Raw genomic sequence first — 19,438 nt, 5'->3', positions numbered from 1 at the left:
AAAGGAACTCGAACTGTTTGGTGACAGCTGCCATTTGCACACCAACTGAACAGTGGACACTAACAGTAGCTGGTAAGACAAGGTGTACCACAGGATAAAACTACTTCCCCATGTTCTGGCAGATCTCATCATCCACCATGCCCTTTGGGACACATTTAAAGCACTAAGCTGTATTAGCAGAGTTCTGGAGAAAGGCTGAGGTAGGGTACTCAAAAATTTTTAAGGCAAAAGGTAGGTAAAGGCAGAAGTAATAACAGAAGCCAAGAATAGAAGGGAACAACTATCACTCCACTTCTTCATTCTCTTCCCTCTCAAGACAACTCTGACACAAGTAAGATTTTACTCTGCAAGAAAATAAGAAAGCTGCTGGTGCTGGAAATCTGAAATGAAAACAGAAAATGCCAGAAGCTCTCAGCAAGTCAAGCAGCATCTGTAAAGAGAGAAAAAAAAATAACATTTCAAACCATTAAAACAAGTCGCAGAGAAAGTGGAAGTTGGGTAGAAATTTAATGAAAAGTCTACAAAGGTGACTGACAGTTCAGTTGACCAATGCTACAAGGAACAGCAAGAGGGAATTTCAAAAAATTCTGAGAGTTCAGTGGATAAAGAGTTAAAAGGAATGTGTTCAAAGTCGACGAGTGTATATTCTGTATATCTTAAGAGTTGACTCTCGCTCCTATGTTCCTTTTATGTTGCTCTGCAAGTATTGGCCTGCAGCATATTCAATCACAGTACAACTGCTTCAACTTGGGCAACATTAGAAAGAGGGATGGTAAAGCAACTGGCACACTCTATGTGGAGGCAAAACTCTCATCCTGTATCTACATTCAGATTCAAATAATTTCACTAAAACCAACTTTTACCTCAGAATAAATTTAATTCTTTCGAACCTACAGAGAAAAATAGACAATGTTGATCAGGTTTATATAGAACATATAAATTTACAGCACAATACAGGCCCTTCGGCCCACATTGTTGTGACAACCATGTAACCTATTCTAGAGACAGCCTAGAATATCCCTAGCACATTGCCCTCTATTTTTCTAAATTCCATGTACCTATCTAAGAGGCTCTTAAAAGACCCTATTGTATCCACTTCCACTTGGCAGCCCATTCCACGCATCCACCACTCTGTGAAAAACTTATCCCTGACATCCCCTCAGTACTTATTTCCAAGCACTTTAAAACCGTGCCCTCTCGTGTTCGCCATTTCAGCCCTGGGAATAAGCCTCTGGCTATCCACATGATCAATGCCTCTCATCACCTTATACACCTCTATCAGGTCACCTCTCATAGTTCGTCACTCCAAGCAGAAAAGGCCAAGTACACTCAACCTATTCTCATAAGGTACACCCTCCAATCCAGTTAATGTCCTTGTAAGACTCCTCTGCACTCTCTCAAAAGTATCCACATCCTTCCTGTAGTGAGGTGACCAGAACTGAACACAGTACCCCAAGTGGGGTCTGACCAAGGTCTTAAATATTCAAGCTCTGAAATCTCAAAGAGAGCAAACTACACTCCACACATGAGCAAAAATAAACAGTGCACATCCTTTCCACACAAGATGAGCAACAACTTTGCAAATTAGTTTTGTCTTTCAGGCCTCTGCGCCGATCCTAATTTCTCTCTTGATCCAAAACTGGAAAATTAGCTTGATTGCATGTACCTCTCTGCCTAATTAATTAGCGTGGTTAGAGAAAGGTGCCTGGCACATTACTCAAAGGCCAGATACAGATTCTGATTTTCCTGACATGAGCAACCACTTACTGCAATTTTCCTGCCTTATTCTCATTATTTCTTCTCTATTTTACACACCACCCCCTCCCCCCAATGACATGACTTCTTAAACCTCATTTGTCATGTCACATGTCTGTACATTGCAATAGAGTCTTAACGCAAAGGTTTTTATTCCCTCACATTGTGGGATGGATATAAGATATAAATAAATTTATTCATTCATGTATGCTCAACACTTGCACCCTCACCCTGAACCCCACAAATTCAATACAAGAATCTTTATCTTGCTCGTTACTAAGATCTGTTAACTTGGTCCAATTTCATTGAACATCATCTTTACTTGTGTCACAGCTGATTCACTCCTCTTCATTTATGGTCCCAAATGGAAATTCATTTTGAAATCAACACCTGATTGGAAAGCTGAAACTGCTGGGCCTGAACACCTCCCTCTGCAATTGGATCTCAGACTTCCTGACTGGGAGATCTGTCAGTCCGGATCGGGAGCAGCATCTCCAACACCATCACACTGAGCACAGGGGGCACCCCCCCAGGGCTGTGTGCTCAGTCCACTGCTGCTCACTCTGTTGACCCACGACTGTGCAGCAATACACAGCTCGAATCACATCATCAAGTTTGCCGATGACACGACTGTGGTGGGTCTCATCAGCAAGAACAACAAGTCAGCATACAGAGAGGAGGTGCAGTGGCTAACAGACTGTGCAGAGCCAACAACCCGTCTCTGAATGTGAACAAAACAAAAGAAATGGTTGTTGACTTCAGGAGGGTACGGAGAGACCACTCTCCGCTGGCTCCTCTGTGAAGATCGTTAAGAGCACCAAATTTCTTGGTGTTCACCTGGCGGAGAATCTCACCTGGTCCCTCAACACCAGCTCCATAGCAAAGAAAGCCCAGCAGCGTCTCTTCTTTCTGTGAAGGCTGAGGAAAGTCCATCTCCCACCCCCCCATCCTCATCACATTCTACAGAGGATGTACTGAGAGCATGGTTCGGGAATTGCACCATCTCGGATTGCAAGACCCTGCAGCGGATAGTGAGGTCAGCTGAGAAGATCATCGGGGTCTCTCTTCCTGCTATTACAGACATTTACACCACACGCTGCACCCACAAAGCTAAAAGTATTGTGAAGGACCCCACGCACCCCTCACACAAACTCTTCTCCCTCCTGCCATCTGGTAAAGGGTACCGAAGCATTTAGGCTCTCACGACCAGACTGTGCAACAGTTTCTTCCCCCAAGCCATCAGACACCTCAATACTCAAGAGTCTAGACTGACATCTACATCATTTATTATTATATTGTAATTTGTCCTCTACTGTGCCTATTGTCTTGTTTATATAATTATTGTACTGCCCTGCATTGTTTTGTGCACTTTATGTAGTCCTGTGCAGGTCTGTAGACCAGTGCAGTTTTTATGTTGTTTTACGTAGTTCAGTGTAGCCTTGTGCTGTCTCACATAGTCTAGTGTAGCTTTGTGTTGTTTCATGTAGCCTGGAGGAACATTGTTTCGTTTTTACTGTGTACTGTACCAGCAGCTTATGGTCAAAGTGACACTAAACTTAACTTGACTTGAAAATTTAAGAACAGTAAATGCTGGATATCTGCAGTTCTGATTAAGGGTCTTTGACCATTTCTCTTTCCACACATCATGCCTGATCTGCTAAGTTTTCCCAGTATTTACTGATTTTTATTTTGGAAATTCTTTTTGCATTGTTTTCAGACACCAGATGCAATGACTCATAAGGCACAATTGCCTGGAACCCTGTGGAGCTCATGGAGTCTTCCCAAAATGACCAGCTTTCAATATTGTCTCCCAAAGCAATCCGCATTTCTGTTACAGAAAGCAACTTTATGGGAAAAAAATCCATGCAGAACAGAGGCAAGTTATATAAACAATTCCAACTTTTGACTGTATTAAGCCCCTCTAAAAAAAATTAGATTTTGTTTAAGTACCCAAACACTACATGCCTCAAACACTACATGCCTTAAGATTCAGTCTCTTGATCTCAATATTGCCTTTGTTTGCTGAGAAAGGTTAATTAACACAGCACGTTGACAATCCGAAGTTCAATATTTTGCCAATATACCACACTTCCTACTCCCAATTATAGGCAAAGTAGTGGAGCATGTTTCTAATTAAGAGTCTAGGGACAGACAGAAATGTGAACATCAGCTTTACTTGTGAATCTCAAACCTGACTGCAACTAAGCAATGCCAGGCCTCTGTGGATCCATCAACGCTCAGATTTCAAATCTCAAGAGGACTCTGAGCTGTTGTTTCCACAGAGGTCGCTGCTCAGTTTTAGTTGTTTTTGTTTTAAGAAAGATTCATAGGGATGGATTTAGGAGTCAGGTTAGGGCTCAAGGACAGGAAAGTGGGGGAATTAAAGGTCAGACCAAAGTGTAGATCTCTGCCCTCTGTGTTCAAAGGCCGGTGATGCGGATGTGGGAACACTTGTGGTTGGATGTTGGATCTTAGGTCAGCAGACGAATGTGGACAAGAGCTGATGTCCCGAACTGCCCCCCTCCTCCCCGAGTCAGTGGGTTCTGGAGTTGGAGTTCTATCCGGGCAGCAGAATGAGGTGCAATGACCCTGGTATACGAATCAATGAGACCAGAGCTTGAGGCCTAGTGTTTGGCGATCGGTTGTTCCTGGGATTGAGCCGAGGCCTGAGGGTCAATCAGAAATCGAGGTCCATTGATCGGAGCACCAAGACTGAGAATCTCTGAGAGTTTACTAAGGAGGTTAAAGGCCCAATTGCTGAGAGTGCACACCCAAGCTGGAGGCTGAAGACAGGCTGTTCTGGTGTTTGAGGACTGTGTATGTATGTGGGTGGGTGAGTGGGGAGGAGGAATGGAGCTTGTTTTGCTGTTGTTGTTTTGATGCTTGTTGTATTCTGTGTTGTTCTGATGAGCATCGTGAGCATGTTTTATTGGCACTGGAATGTGTGGCAACACATGTGGGCTGCATCCAATAAGCACAACCTCAAGCATGTTGGCTGTTAACGCAAATGACGCATTTCACTGTATGTTTCAATGTACTTATGGTAATTAAGTCTGAATCTTGAATGCAGCCATTGGCCACTCTCACAATTAGCAGCAAAATTGGGAACCCATATGAAAACCCTTGTAAGGAGGAAGATGGGAAAGAGAAAACTAAAAGAGTAACACTCACCAGACATTTGTTATCCTGTCGATGAACACTGACCCTACAGTCAGAAATGGCAATGTGCGTAATCTCCTTAAAATCACAGAAATACGTCCAGGGCTTCTCAGTGAATTCCATTGCTTCATTGAGTTTGTTATTACTGTGGTCTCCAGCTTTTCCTTTCCATCCAGTTTTTTTGACAGGTAGAGGCTGTATTGAAAAAAGGCAGAACAAGATCAGATATATCCACATTCAAACAACTTGCATCTTGTGGGATACTTAGCTATAAATGAAAAATAATTCACCAAATAGAGTGTTCCTGGTCTAAAGCCAGAAATTAACAAGCGGTGTAGATTCAAGTTTACAAGCAGTTTAAAGCCATTAGTTTACACGATTTTCAGGGTCCACTTATGACACAGAACATTCTGTCTTTCAACCCTGATTCAGGATTAAGGGGTATATAACCCAAGCCAATATTAAGGCAGTGTTGCACTGTTGAAAATTGTCACTTATTGGCTTAAACCATTATGTGCACTTCCCCGGCAAACACAAAAGACTGCATAACCTCATTTTGAAGAATGGGAAGCTCTCCTGGGTGCTAACCAATGTTTATCCCTAAAGCAACCTCAATGAAACAAATAAATACATTACATATCAGAATATTATTTGCAGAGGCTTACCACGCACAAGACAGACATGAGTCACCATATTATTGCATCAGCTACTTCCCTCTCACACATATGTGCTTAACCAATGGCTTTAAGGAAATACATTTGCTTAACCTACAGCTGGTTGGGGCAGAGGCACAATGAAAAGTCATTACAGCGATGCCCAAGCAGAATCACAGAGCCACCATGCCACTTGCACCTTTTGAATTTAATGGCAAGTGGCATGGAAATACCATTTTCTCTGCTAAAACCCAAGACCCCGTGAGACACAGGTGCAGTCGGTGCACAAAACTCATATTTCCATCCATATGAAGCTGGATTCAAAACACACTTTATTTCGGAATTCTGTTACTTACTGAGAAGTTGCATCTTTTATATTTAATGTTTACAACAATAATAACAATGGCAATGTCAAAAGCAGGTGGTGAACAGCAGAACAGGGCTCGCAAGGGATCCTGGGGAATACGTCAGGGCTTGCAAGGGATCTTGGGGAACATGTCCAGGCTTGCAGGGCAACTTCAGGAACAGGTTATTTATTACTTGCAAGGGATCTCCAGGAGCATTATCAATATTTGCAAGGAATCCCCAGGAGTATATCAGTATCTGCAAGGGAATGCCATGTGTATGTTTGTATTTACAGGGGATCAAAAGTAAAGGTAGCAGAACCTTGGGTGTGTGCCATATTTTTAGTGGATCTGCAGAAGTATTCCAGAATTTCTAGGTAAACTTGTGGAGTCCCACATATCTGCCATTTTCAAAAATACCCAAGACTCCAGCATTTTCAGGGTTAATAAGCAACAAACCTACTGACAAAGAACATCAGGCAGAGTCCCTACGTTCAGCTAGTTGGATGGTTTGTGCAGGGACCAAAACATCTTTGAAAATAAGGAAACTAATCAGAGCTGCAAGGAAGCAAATTAGAAACAGCAAAGGCTCACCGATGCTCTGGTGATCTGCATTTTAAGCACAACCCCACATTAATACACAACTCTGCAATCTGATAAAGAATTCCTGCACCATCCTAAAGCATAGCGCTCACCTCCTTCTTCAACGTTCTCCACTGTATACCCTCTGTCCCTGTCACCAGCACTTCATATTCCTGGGTAACCTGTGCAGGGTAGAAAACGTCCTCTGTGGTCTTCACATAATACCGGCCATTTATGTAAGGAGTCCTACTGCTTTCTGGCAGCACCTCCAAGTACAGAGCCTGAAAGATCTCGCCTCCAAAGTTGGTGCATAGGTTCTCCAAAGTGGAGATATATTTGAATATAATATCATGCTGGATCATCTTCCCACAACTAGCGACAGGCAGCTGGAAGTCCCTCACAAATTTTCGAAAACCACGTTTTAGGCGGATCCTAGTCAAGGGATTGCTCTTCTCGATTTTTGTACGAAACACCTTTGGGATGCACTCCTTAAAACTGATGGAAAAGCACAGAGGAAGCTGATCAAGGACAACATCTCAAAAAAGCTTCATGACAGAACAAGCGTGTGAACCCAATTCCCTTCTGGGTGGCATAAGTAGCAATGCGGGACTCCCACCTGCAACCAGTTTCTCCTGAAGCCTCGGTGAATATTAGGTTTCTTCAATTTTACTTCCATCTCTGCCCAGGCAGACAACGGAAACAGAATTAGACAAAAAAAAACAGAACAGCAATAGGTAATTTGACCACTTCGGGGGTGGGGTTGGGGGAGTTCTATTTCCTGTAAATCTAAAATCTAAACTGAAAACTGAAAATACTGGAAATACTTGGCAGATCAAGCTCAGTCTGAGGGAAGAAAAACAGAGTTAATGTTAGGTCAGGCCACAGATGCAAGCATAAGTCTGACCCAACGTTGCCTCGAGTCTGTTCTGCCACTTCAAATCACTGGTAATCTGATCTTTAACTTCAACGGAATCTCCTGACAAATCTCACAGCCTCCTTAAGCACTTCTGAGCCTTAAAAATTCTTAGAGTCAACATCAAAATAAAATAAAATTGATGCCCTTCAGCCCACAAGATAAGGAAGTCCTTATATACGTCTGTTTCAGAGGGCTCTTAACCTCTTTTCAGTTGCTTCTGCCAATATAAATATTCTCACTGCAATAGGCTGTCAAGCACTTTCAAAATCTTATATGCTTTAGTAATACCATTTCTCATTCTTCTAAATTCCAGGGAGTGTAGCCCTAATCCTATTAATCTTCTCTTGATCCTTAGATCCCTAGAATCAAAAAATGAATTGTATTTGTAGTTCTTCATGGACAACCACTCTGAGCTATTTATTCACCTTATACAGAATGCTCTGTTTGATTCTTATTTTATTTGTTTTTCTCTCTCCTTCTAGGTCTGTATGACAAGCATTCGCTGCTTGCTTGAATTCCTTGGTTGAGAATGTGTATCCTTGCTGCTCTCATTCCCTCTTCTTCTTCTACACACAGAACTGCCTCATGAATATTGAAAACTCACCACCACTTTATCCAGTGCCCTCACATGTCTTATTGGCAGCAATATTATTAATAAAATTCAAATAATCCATTTGGTCTGTTGTGCATGCATATTTATATAATACGTTTTGTCACTAAAGCAATGAAGTTTGAGATACTTTCTTGCATGCTTGCTCACACACCTCACTTCTTTAGACACATCCCCCAGCGATCGGCCACTTTGGACTGCGATGTATGAAAGGTGAAGAACGGCCATTCCCAGACTCTCATTTTGGAAGACGTGTACATCCTGCTCTTTCTGCAGTTCTCGGAGCGGAGCAATGCCATTTATGAAATCATATTTACTCTGAAACACATGGAAGCAGCACTAGTCAGACTCCACTGGAAGAACTGGCAGAGAAAACTCGGAGAAACTGATGATAAAGAAATGCATATTAAAACACCACCTTCACAAGACGGTCAGTGAGTGGCCATTAAATACAGAGTGTTTCCTAAAAATAGGTAGCATACAGCAAGACTCCACACACAGCATGTGGATGAATGTCCAGTTAAATTGTTTTGGTGGCATTAATTGAAGGGTAACTTTGGTCAAAAAAAAACTCCTTTAACTTCAACAAGAATAACTTTTTTTCCCAATCCACCAAAATTGCATGGATGTCATACAGTTGTGGATAGGATAGGAGGAGGAACGTTCAAAGAGTTCCTTGTTCTTTTACTCCAGTGAACTAGGGATAATAATAAAGAGATTCCAGGGATCCTCAGCCTCAATGCCTCCAATAACCCTTCCAATTTGAAATTTCCGTATAAAGAGCACTCAGTGAGAACAGCGTCAGATTTGTTCTGATGCTTCATGTCAAAAATTCTAAAGAAACTTGCTCTTAAGTGCCACATTACGTCTGCACACTGCATACATCATGGCAGTGTTCACATTAAGGGCAGAGAACACAAAGTCCACATGGTTGCAGATGGAGATGGAGAATCTATCAATAATATGAAAGTGAAACCAACATGAATTTGGGACTTGAGGGTTTTAAACACCATGGTTAAGGAATAAGTAATTCACATTAACTGGATGAGGAAATTCATGGTTCACAAAAAGGTAAAATGGAGTCACAACATTAAACATCACTACTTATAGGGTACATTAACCAAACTGTAAGTTAACTAGGAGGGTTAACAAGACTACTGTTACACTTGTGACAACCACTTAGTCGAGTTATTGAAGGGCTGTCAGTGGAACTAAGTGATCAGCAAATCTGGCTTTTTGGAATGATCTGTAAAGAACCACTCTAGATGCAATGGTCCAAATAGCTGTCTCATTTCCTAACACGAGAACATCTGCAAATGCTGGAGATCCAAAACAACACACACAAAATGCTGGAGCAACTCAGCAGGTCAAGCAGAATCTATAGAAAAGAGTAAACAGTCAATGCTTTGAGCGGAAACCCTTCTCCAGCACTTTGGGTATGTCTCATTTGCCACCATAATCCTTCGAGCTACCAGGCATATTGTGTATTTTTGTCTGCATTCTTCTCCACAACCGTCTATCTTTATTTCCTCTGATACCAAGCCCTCTATTGTGCAATGCAGAAATTATATGTGGGAAAAAATACATTACAAAGGCTTAAATCACCTGTGCAAATATATAATTCAGTGACATGTGATCAAACAGAGGGCTGGCTTGGTCGAGTTTGACAGGATCACCCTTCTTTGGAGTCCATCGTTGTACCCAAGATTCTTTTTCAGTCAGGCAATGCCAATTCTTGAAATAAAACCTGCAGAAAGAAAACATTTTTATTAGATGATGCTGTCCATGTAATGTCAGCAGTATTTCCTAACCCATCATTCACTTTATAATTGATTTGCATTCTGGAAACAAGCAAGAACAACCTGTACTAACTAAAGGTAGAACGTCTGGCCAAATGCTGCATGTCCTTGGATTACAATTTACAGTCTGTTATTGTCATTATCATAGAGAAACATCCCAAGCTTGCTTAGAAGGGATACAAAGAGGGAACTCTGGCAGCAGAAGTGGGTGAAGCTATGGTTAATTTGCTGCAGTCTTTTCAAAACATAAAGAAAACAACTAAATATTTTACTAGTCAATCTTTTTTTCTGGCAAACAATCAACGCAAGCAATAGCCTGTAACTTCTCTTTGGACTTGGAGGCAATTTGGTGTGGCAGAACTAAGGCGACGCGAGGCAGCAGGCCCGTCACCGAGAATGAGGAAGAGCATAGGTTCGATCAATTTGAGCTCCGGCCGAATTGAAAAGGTCAAGTACAGGCCAAATTGAGGCAGCAAGATCCAAGCCCCAGAGCGCATCAAAGCCGCTGATCCTGATGCTTGGATTTAGGCTCTGGCATGACCGTAAAGGACAAGGTGTCGGGGCCTAGGGCTGTTCAGCTTACTGCTCCATTTTGCACTGAACTAAGGACTCTGTGGGCTTCAGTTCAGAACACGATTTGCTTCTGTTTATTATTTGTGTGATTTTTTTCCCTCTCTGCACATTGGGTGTTTGACAGTCTTTATTAAAATGGGTTATTTTGGTTTTCTTTGTTTTGTGGCTGCCTGTTAGGAGATGAATATCAGGGTTGTATAATATATACATACTTTGATAATATGTACACTTTGAAGACTGAACCTTTGAAGGCATTTCCCGAAATCTAGGGAGGAGGGACAAACAGCTTAATAGGAACAGTGCAGTTGAGTGGTAAGGGAAGAGGGACACAGGGTGGTGAGGGGAGGGAGAATAAGTCTATTTAAGCAAGATCAGAATCAGGTTTAATATCACTGGCATGTGACATGAAAGTTGTTAGGTCTTGAGACAACAATGATGAGATAAGAAGACATTACAGAATTTAGATCTAAACAGTGAAGGTTTGGAAAACACAAAACACTGGTAGGCCTATAAGAACAAGAGACAAGTGAGCCGGAAGCAGTGATATTGAACTCAACTATATTAAACAAAGCTACGCACATTCACCATGCCCCAATTATATTTCTGCCATAATATCTATTTTGGCAAGAATCAACTGTAAAGGTTATATAAAAATAGCAAAAAAAATGCAATTAAGAGAGTACTGTAGTGAGAAATTTGAACACAGTCCATGTACCTCATGCGATAATGTAGGGTCAGACACAGGTCCTTGTTGATCTTGAAGACGTGATTTGGAGGATACCAAAGATTTTCTTTTACATCACATAACGCGTATAAACTATGGCACAGTGGGGAAATGGCTTGAAAGAGAGAAAATACACCATAATATTAAACCATGCCTTCAATTCATGTCTGGGGTTAACACAGCCAGCAATGGAAGTTTGAAACTGTGTGCCTCTTGTGACAGCTTCCAAGGGTCTACGTGCAGGTGGCCAGCCATGACGGAATGAGGTGGCCTGTGATCTCCCCCCACCACCCCGCATCTGGCCTCTATTCCAGTGTGTAGGTTAGGGCTGGGTAGTTAAGCTGCAAAGTGCTGACTGGGGAGCGCTGCTGCATCACTCCATAGAAACATAGAAAATAAGTGCAGGAGTAGGCCATTCGGCCCTTCGAGCCTGCACCGCCATTCAGTATGATCATGGCTGATCATCCAACTCAGAACCCCGTACCTGCTTTCTCTCCATACCCCCTGATCCCTTTAGCCACAAGGGCCATATCTAACTTCCTCTTAAATATAGCCAATGAACCGGCCTCAACCGTTTCCTGTGGCAGAGAATTCCACAGATTCACCACCCTCTGTGTGAAGAAGTTCTTCCTCATCTCGGTCCTAAAAGGCTTCCCCTTTATCCTTAAACTGTGACCCCTCGTTCCGGACCTCCCCAACATCGGAAACAATCTTCCTGCATCTAGCCTGTCCAATCCCTTTAGAATTTTATACTTTTCAATAAGATCCCCCCTCAATCTTCTAAATTCCAGTGAGTATAAGCCTAGTCGATCCAGTCTTTCTTCATATGAAAGTCCTGCCATCCCAGGAATCAATCTGGTGAATCTTCTCTGTACTCCCTCTATGGCAAGAATGTCTTTCCTCAGATTAGGGGACCAAAACTGCACACAATATTCTAGGTGCGGTCTCACCAAGGCCTTGTACAACTGCAGTAGAACCTCCCTGCTCCTGTACTCAAATCCTTTTGCTATGAATGCCAACATACCATTTGCCTTTTTCACCGCCTGCTGTACCTGCATGCCCACCTTCAATGACTGGTGTACAATGACACCCAGGTCTCGTTGCACCTTCCCTTTTCCTAATCGGCCACCGTTCAGATAATAATCTGTTTTCCTGTTCTTGCAACCAAAGTGGATAACCTCACATTTATCCACATTAAATTGCATCTGCCATGAATTTGCCCACTCACCTAACCTATCCAAGTCACCCTGCATCCTCTTAGCATCCTCCTCACAGCTAACACCGCCGCCCAGCTTCGTGTCATCCGCAAACTTGGAGATGCTGCATTTAATTCCATCGTCTAAATCATTAATATATATTGTAAACAACTGGGGTCTCAGCACTGAGCCTTGCGGTACCCCACTAGTCACTGCCTGCCATTCTGAAAAGGTCCCGTTTACTCCCATTCTTTGCTTCCTGTCTGCCAACCAATTCTTTATCCACATCAATACCATACCCCCAATACCGTGTGCTTTAAGTTTGCACACTAATCTCCTGTGTGGGACCTTGTCAAAAGCCTTTTGAAAATCTAAATATACCACATCCACTGGCTCTCCCCTATCCACTCTATTAGTTACATCTTCAAAAAATTCTATAAGATTCGTCAGACATGATTTCCCTTTCACAAATCCATGCTGACTTTGTCCGATGATTTCACCTCTTTCCAAATGTGCTGTTATCACATCTTTGATAATCGACTCTAGCATTTTCCCCACCACCGATGTCAGACTAACCGGTCTATAATTCCCCGGTTTCTCTCTCCTTCCTTTTTTAAAAAGTGGGGTTACATTAGCCACCCTCCAATCCTCAGGAACTAATCCAGAATCAAAGGAGTCTTGAAAAATTATCACTAATGCATCCACTATTTCTTGGGCTACTTCCTTAAGCTCTCTAGGATGCAGACCATCTGGCCCTGGGGATTTATCTGCCTTTAATCCCTTCAATTTACCTAACACCACTTCCCTACTAACATGTATTTCCCTCAGTTCCTCCATCTCACGAGACCCTCGGTCCCTTACTATTTCCAGAAGATTATTTATGTCCTCCTTAGTAAAGACAGAACCAAAGTAGTTATTCAATTGGCCTGCCATGTCTTTGTTCCCTATGATCAATTCACCTGTTTCTGTCTGTAAAGGACCTACATTTGTCTTGACCAATCTTTTTCTTTTCACCTATCTATAAAAGCTTTTACAGTCAGTTTTTATGTTCCCTGCCAGCTTTCTCTCATGATCTTTTTCCCCTTTCCTAATTAAGCCCTTTGTCCTCCTCTGCTGGTCTCTGAATTTCTCCCAGTCCTCAGGTGTGCCGCATTGTTTTTGCTAATTTATATGTTTCTTCTTTGGACTTGATACTATCCCTAATTTCCCTTGTCAGCCATGGGTGCACTACCTTCCCTTGTTTATTCTTTTGCCAAACTGGGATGAACAATTGTTGTAGTTCATCCATGTGATCTTTAAATGCTTGCCATTGCATATCCACCGTCAACCCTTTAAGTATCATTTGCCAGTCTATCTTAGCTAATTCACGTCTCATACCTTCAAAGTTACCCTTCTTTAAGTTCAGAACCTTTGTTTCTGAATTAACTATGTCACTCTCCATCTTAATGAAGAATTCCACCATATTATGGTCACTCTTGCCCAAGGGGCCTCGCACGACAAGATTGCTAACTAACCCTTCCTCATTGCTCAATACCCAATCTAGAATGGCCTGCTCTTTAGTTGGTTCCTCGACATGTTGGTTCAGAAAACCATCCCGCATACATTCCAAGAAATCCTCTTCCTCAGCACCCTTACCAATTTGGTTCACCCAATCTATATGTAGATTGAAGTCACCCATTATAACTACTGTTCCTTTACTGCACGCATTTCTAATTTCCTGTTTAATGCCATCCCCAACCTCATTACTACTGTTAGGTGGCCTGTACACAACTCCCACCAGCGTTTTCTGCCCCTTAGTGTTATGCAGCTCTACCCATATCGATTCCACATCCTCCAGGCTAATGTCCTTCCTTTCTATTGCGTTAATCTCCTCTCTAACCAGCAATGCTACCTCACCTCCTTTTCTTTCCTGTCTATCCCTCCTGAATATTGAATATCCCTGGATGTTGAGCTCCCATCCTTGGTCACCCTGGAGCCATGTCTCTGTGATGCCAACTATATCATATTCATTAATAACTATCTGCACATTCAATTCATCCACCTTGTTATGAATGCTCCTCGCATTGACACACAAAGCCTTCAGGCTTGTTTTTACAACACTCTTAGCCCTTATACAATTATGTTGAAAAGTGGCTCTTTTTGCTTTTTGCCCTGAATTTGCCTGCCTGTCACTTTTACTTTTCACCTTACTACTTTTTGCTTCTACCTTCATTTTACACCCCTGTCTCTCTGCAGCACTTGTTCCCATCCGCCTGCCACATTAGTTTAAAGCCTCCTGAACAGCAGTAGCAAATGCTCCCCCTAGGACATTGGTTCCAGTCCAGCCCAGGTGCAGACCGTCCTTTTTATACCGGTCCCACCTCCCCCAGAACTGGTTCCAATGCCCCAGAAATTTGAATCCCTCCCCCTTGCACCATTTTTCAAGCCACATATTCATCTGAAATATCCTCCTATTTCTACTCTGACTTGCACGTGGCACTGGTAGTAATCCAGAGATTATTACCTTTGTGGTCCTACTTTTTAGTTTATCTCCTAACTCCCTAAATTCACCTTGTAGGACCTCATCCCGTTTTATACCTACATCGTTGGTACCTATGTGCACCACGACCACTGGCTGTTCACCCTCCCATTCCAGAATGTCCTGCAAGGGTATAACCTTTGACCCTTGCACCAGGGAGGCAACATACCATCCTGGAGTCTCGTTTGTGGCCGCAGAAACGCCTATCTATTCCCCTTACAATCGAATCCCCTATCACTATAGCTATCCCACTCCTTTTCCTTTCCTCCTGTGCCGCAGAGCCACCCATGGTGCAATGAACTTGGCTGCTGCTGCCTTCCCCTGATGAGACATCTCCCCCAACAGTATCCAAAACAATATATCTGTTTAGGAGGGAGATTACCTCAGGGGACTCCTGCACTACCTGCCTACTGCTACGCTGTCTAGTGGCCACCCCTTCCCTTTCTGCTTGTGTAGCCTTTACCTGCGGTGTGGCCAACTCACTGAACATGCTATTCACGACTTTCTCAGCATCGCGGATGCTCCAGTATGAATCCAATCGCAGCTCCAGACGCTCAATGCGGTCTGCCAGAAGCTGCAGTTGGACACACTTCCTGCACACATGGTCATCAGGGACACTGGAAGTATCCCTGATTTCCCATATGCTGCAGGATGAACAAACCACAGGGCCAATCTCAGCTGCCATGACCTACCCAATACTTGCCTCAACTTTTGAAACTTTCTCCTTTGAAAGGAACTTACCCGGCCTTACCTCACTTGGAGTGAAGCTCGTCCTCAGCCTCTTCTCGTCGAAGCCTCTCGAGTCAAAGCCTCAAATCTCCACTCCTTCACTGGCCCACTCACTCACTGGCCACTTTCCACAGGCCGCTCCGCTTGAGGTAACCTTCTATTTATTTGTTTGAGCTTTTCAAACTGCTTGGTCACCTGCCCTTGATTGCCCAATCAGCTGCTTTCTGCTGATACTGAGCTATTCAAATCTTGATTGTCTAATCAACGGCCTTCTGGGAGCTATTCAAATCTTGATTGACTTGATTGCACAGCCCAACTGCCAAAACTGCCAGAATCTCTCGAGTCAAAGCCTCAAATCTTCACTCCTTCACTAGCCCACTCACTCACTGGCCGCTTTCCATGGTCTCTATTCTGCCCTTGCTCAAGAATTTCCCCATTTTCTGAAGCTAGACAGATAGGCAAACTTCAGTCCCAGTGTATTTGTAGTTTGAAGGCGGCCTTGTTATTCACCAACACATTATAGTATACAAAGAACTGAGGAAAAAAGACAGTACTTCTCAGCTTTCTTACGAAATGTGGATTCATATATTGGCTGAAATTCCTTTGACTTCTAACTAATAAATGAAATGTACAAACTGACCTGATGATGAAAGCTAATTGCTTAACAACACAATAATGAGCATCAACCACAGCTGAGAAGTAAGCAGTGAGATCTAGTAATGAGAAATAAAATAACAATCCAAATCAGGGAAGACATAATAGTCTCAGCTAATTCAACACTAGGAGCACCCCCACGACATGCACTTGGGGACCCAAATTCCATGGTCCAAGCCATCCAACACTGAGGTCTGCAACCATTTCTCCACCTTCAGCCAAAATTAGCCAACAAAGATCCATAGTTCACATCTCCAATCTTCCCAATCAATCAATAAATATATATAATCAATAATATAATAATAATAATCAATACAATAATGCATTTAAACCCCATGGCCTTTGGAGAAAATAACTCTCAAAATGAAAATGGGATTAACTGACATGTCAGCTACATTGAAAACAAAGTGAAGACTTCCTTACAGCATTTCTGTGCTGCGGCAATGCACACATCCTCTGCAGACATTTCTCCATCAGTGAACACAAGGTCTTTCGTGCCTTCATTCGACCAGTACAGGTGCACTTTCAGTCCTGGCCCTGCTGAGGAGTGACACCCATCAAGCTCCGATTCCTTGTGAGTCATGGTGCAGGGGCACAACGCCATGTTCTCTGTTTGACATCAACAGTCTGTGGTAGAGAGAGAGAAAAACAAACATACACTTATCATGGTTAGAAGTAAAAATATTGCCAGGTTCAAGTACTTGGTTTGGTCCAGTAAGTAATTATGTTGCTTTGGTTCTGAGTTACTCAGGAACTTCAGCAGACAGTGCATATTGACATTTCATTGTAATAACCCTTGCATCGACAACAGCAGGAGGGGTAGTGCCAAACAAGCCATTGAATGCCTTGAAGGCTAAGGGGTTGCAAGGCTTTTTGAAAACGATCCAAATCAATTAACTTTGTTAACTCGTGTATTAACGTGAAAAGAGATCAAGAGCCATCTTGATAAACTGGGCTGCACTTATTCAACAGGCACAGTCACTGGAACAAATAAAACTGCTGTTGCTGATCATGTAGACAGGGGTCCATGTGATTATATAGTCTATGCCCTTCACATACTACATATTCTTCAAAGAATTGGTCATTTTATTTAAATCTTAATCATTAGCAATAAAACACTTCATTTATTTCATACATGTATGATTTTTTCTTTATAATTGTTGCCACAGACACAGATTTGGATGTATTCAAGTGAATGTACTCCTGTTGAACAGTGATTCAGCTGCTCTGGAATGATGCATTTCCAGATATGAAACCATCACAAGCTCATGACGTGAAATGAAAGCTTCTGCAGAGTGAAGCTACCACAAAACTACCAAGTCTCCAGAGACAAAAGCCCCATAATCAAATTTGCCAATCCAGCACTAATGCAATGCTGCAATCAAAGATATTATAGGATGTTAAACCAAGAGTACATTTTCCCTTTCAGAATAAAGCAAACATTCCAAAGATACAATTGAATTAGGTATGTTTTCAAATGTGCTTGGATACAACACTTGCTTCTCAAAGACCACTCATGGCCATAACATTCAACTGTTTATGGGTGTTTCCAGCATATAAATTAAGATACTGTGATTACAATTTGGAATTATTATCAGTGCAAAGTATGGTGTGATGTGCTAAAAATTTGTAATTTTATATCAACACATATTTACTTTCTCCAATGTGGGGGGGGGGGGGTAATGTTTATTTAATGGAAATGGAGTTAGAGGTTTCTGAACCACAGCTAGTGGCCATCACAAGAGCACCACAGATAATTCACACAATGTGTATTATCTAACTTATATCATGCAAGTCCATATCACATCACAGCAATAATAGCACAGCATGCCCCAGATGAGCCCCTTATTATCCAAGTCTTACTTTTCTTGTTGGAGGTGCCAGCAATGATTTAACTTTGCAAAGCTGTGTTTGTACACATGAATAGATGAGGTGTTTCTTTACATTATCCACCCACCCGAAGAAGCACAAACTGCTCATCATTTGCCAATATTTTTTAGGGCCTCTGTGCCAAGTTATTGCCAACAGCTGGTACAGCACAGTTGGCATACAGCTCATCCCCAGGGCAGCACGGTAGCATAGCGATTAGTACAACACTTTGTAGTGTGGGCAACCCAGGCTGAATTCTCACTGCTGCCTGCAAGTTTTGGTAGCCTAATCAGTCATTGTAAACTGTCCTGTGATTAGGCTTAGGCCAAGATTAAGTCGGGGGTTTGCCAGGCAGTGTGGCTCAAAGGGCGAGAAGGGCCTATTCTGCGCTGTATCTCAATAAACTACAATAAATAAATAATCTCAAAGACCCATCACGCCATGCACCACCATCACTCCTGATTACACAATCTTGAGACAATGCCCCTTCCTGTCCCAGTTTGATCCCCACTCCTTGGAAATCCCTCTTCATAATCTGCTCCTCAAAGACAATCACATCCTGAAATACTAGAAGAAAAATTGCCCGGTATTATTTTTACTGACCTATATGTATAACACCCTGGATGCTTTCAAAACATAACAGTTCTATATAACACATTTTGTTATTGTTGGGATCTACTTTTTTTTGTTATATACAGTAAAGAGTGACATTTTATAAACAATTGACAAGGTCAAATAGGAAGGATGAATCAACATATAACAGCAGAAATGGGGGAACAAGAACAATTCTTAATCCAGCATCTGTAATAAGAGTCCAAGCAGCTATCAGCTACAATCTGATAATGGGCAACAAGTTGGCTGACCAACAAGTTGGCCTAAGACAGGTGTAACACAAGACGCTGAGGCAGGGAGTTCTAGAACTTGGGCTTCACCACACAATCACATGTAACAGAATTATTAAATCTAAGTACCAGTTGCCAAAGTTTGAGGTATACAATTATCAGAGGGATGAAGATCTGAGTAAGAATATAGAATGAGACAGAGGCAAATAAAAGTAAGGAGCAGACTTTTCATTTAAAAAAAAGTTCGGTAGTGTTGCAAAGATAATTTAAAAATCATATTTTATTCAAGTGTAAACAATAGTTATTACAGCACAGAGTAGGTCACTTAGTGTCTAAAGTTTACAACAGCAGCCTGCAGGGTAATCTATCCACTCTTGTTGCTCTGCTGTTCACCAGGGGTTGAATTCAATTTCCTCCATCTCTAGCAAACACTCTAGCTGAAAGGTGTGACTGACTAACCATCTTTAATACCTTTAGAAACATTGAGCTCCATGGATCATATGCTGCATGATAAT

At 42.2% G+C, this 19,438-nt stretch overlaps 1 protein-coding gene across 1 annotated transcript in view; it reads right to left on the bottom strand.

Moving 5' to 3' along the window:
- tyk2 (tyrosine kinase 2) overlaps positions 1 to 19,438 on the bottom strand; it is a 154,214-nt gene that overhangs the window by 59,805 nt on the left and 74,971 nt on the right. The window contains exons 2-7 of the mRNA XM_073069408.1: positions 16,636 to 16,839; positions 11,107 to 11,230; positions 9,625 to 9,766; positions 8,174 to 8,337; positions 6,607 to 6,988; positions 4,927 to 5,109 (exon numbers count right to left, since the gene is read on the bottom strand). Of these exons, the coding sequence (XP_072925509.1) occupies positions 4,927 to 5,109; positions 6,607 to 6,988; positions 8,174 to 8,337; positions 9,625 to 9,766; positions 11,107 to 11,230; positions 16,636 to 16,816 (1,176 nt within the window). The 5' untranslated portion in view covers positions 16,817 to 16,839. The remainder of the gene's footprint in view (positions 1 to 4,926; positions 5,110 to 6,606; positions 6,989 to 8,173; positions 8,338 to 9,624; positions 9,767 to 11,106; positions 11,231 to 16,635; positions 16,840 to 19,438) is intronic.

This window comes from Hemitrygon akajei, chromosome 16 (genome assembly GCF_048418815.1).
Source record: "Hemitrygon akajei chromosome 16, sHemAka1.3, whole genome shotgun sequence".
NCBI lineage: Eukaryota > Metazoa > Chordata > Chondrichthyes > Myliobatiformes > Dasyatidae > Hemitrygon > Hemitrygon akajei.
The sequence above is the reverse complement of the archived record's forward strand: the minus strand, read 5'-3'. Positions and strand labels throughout refer to the sequence as shown.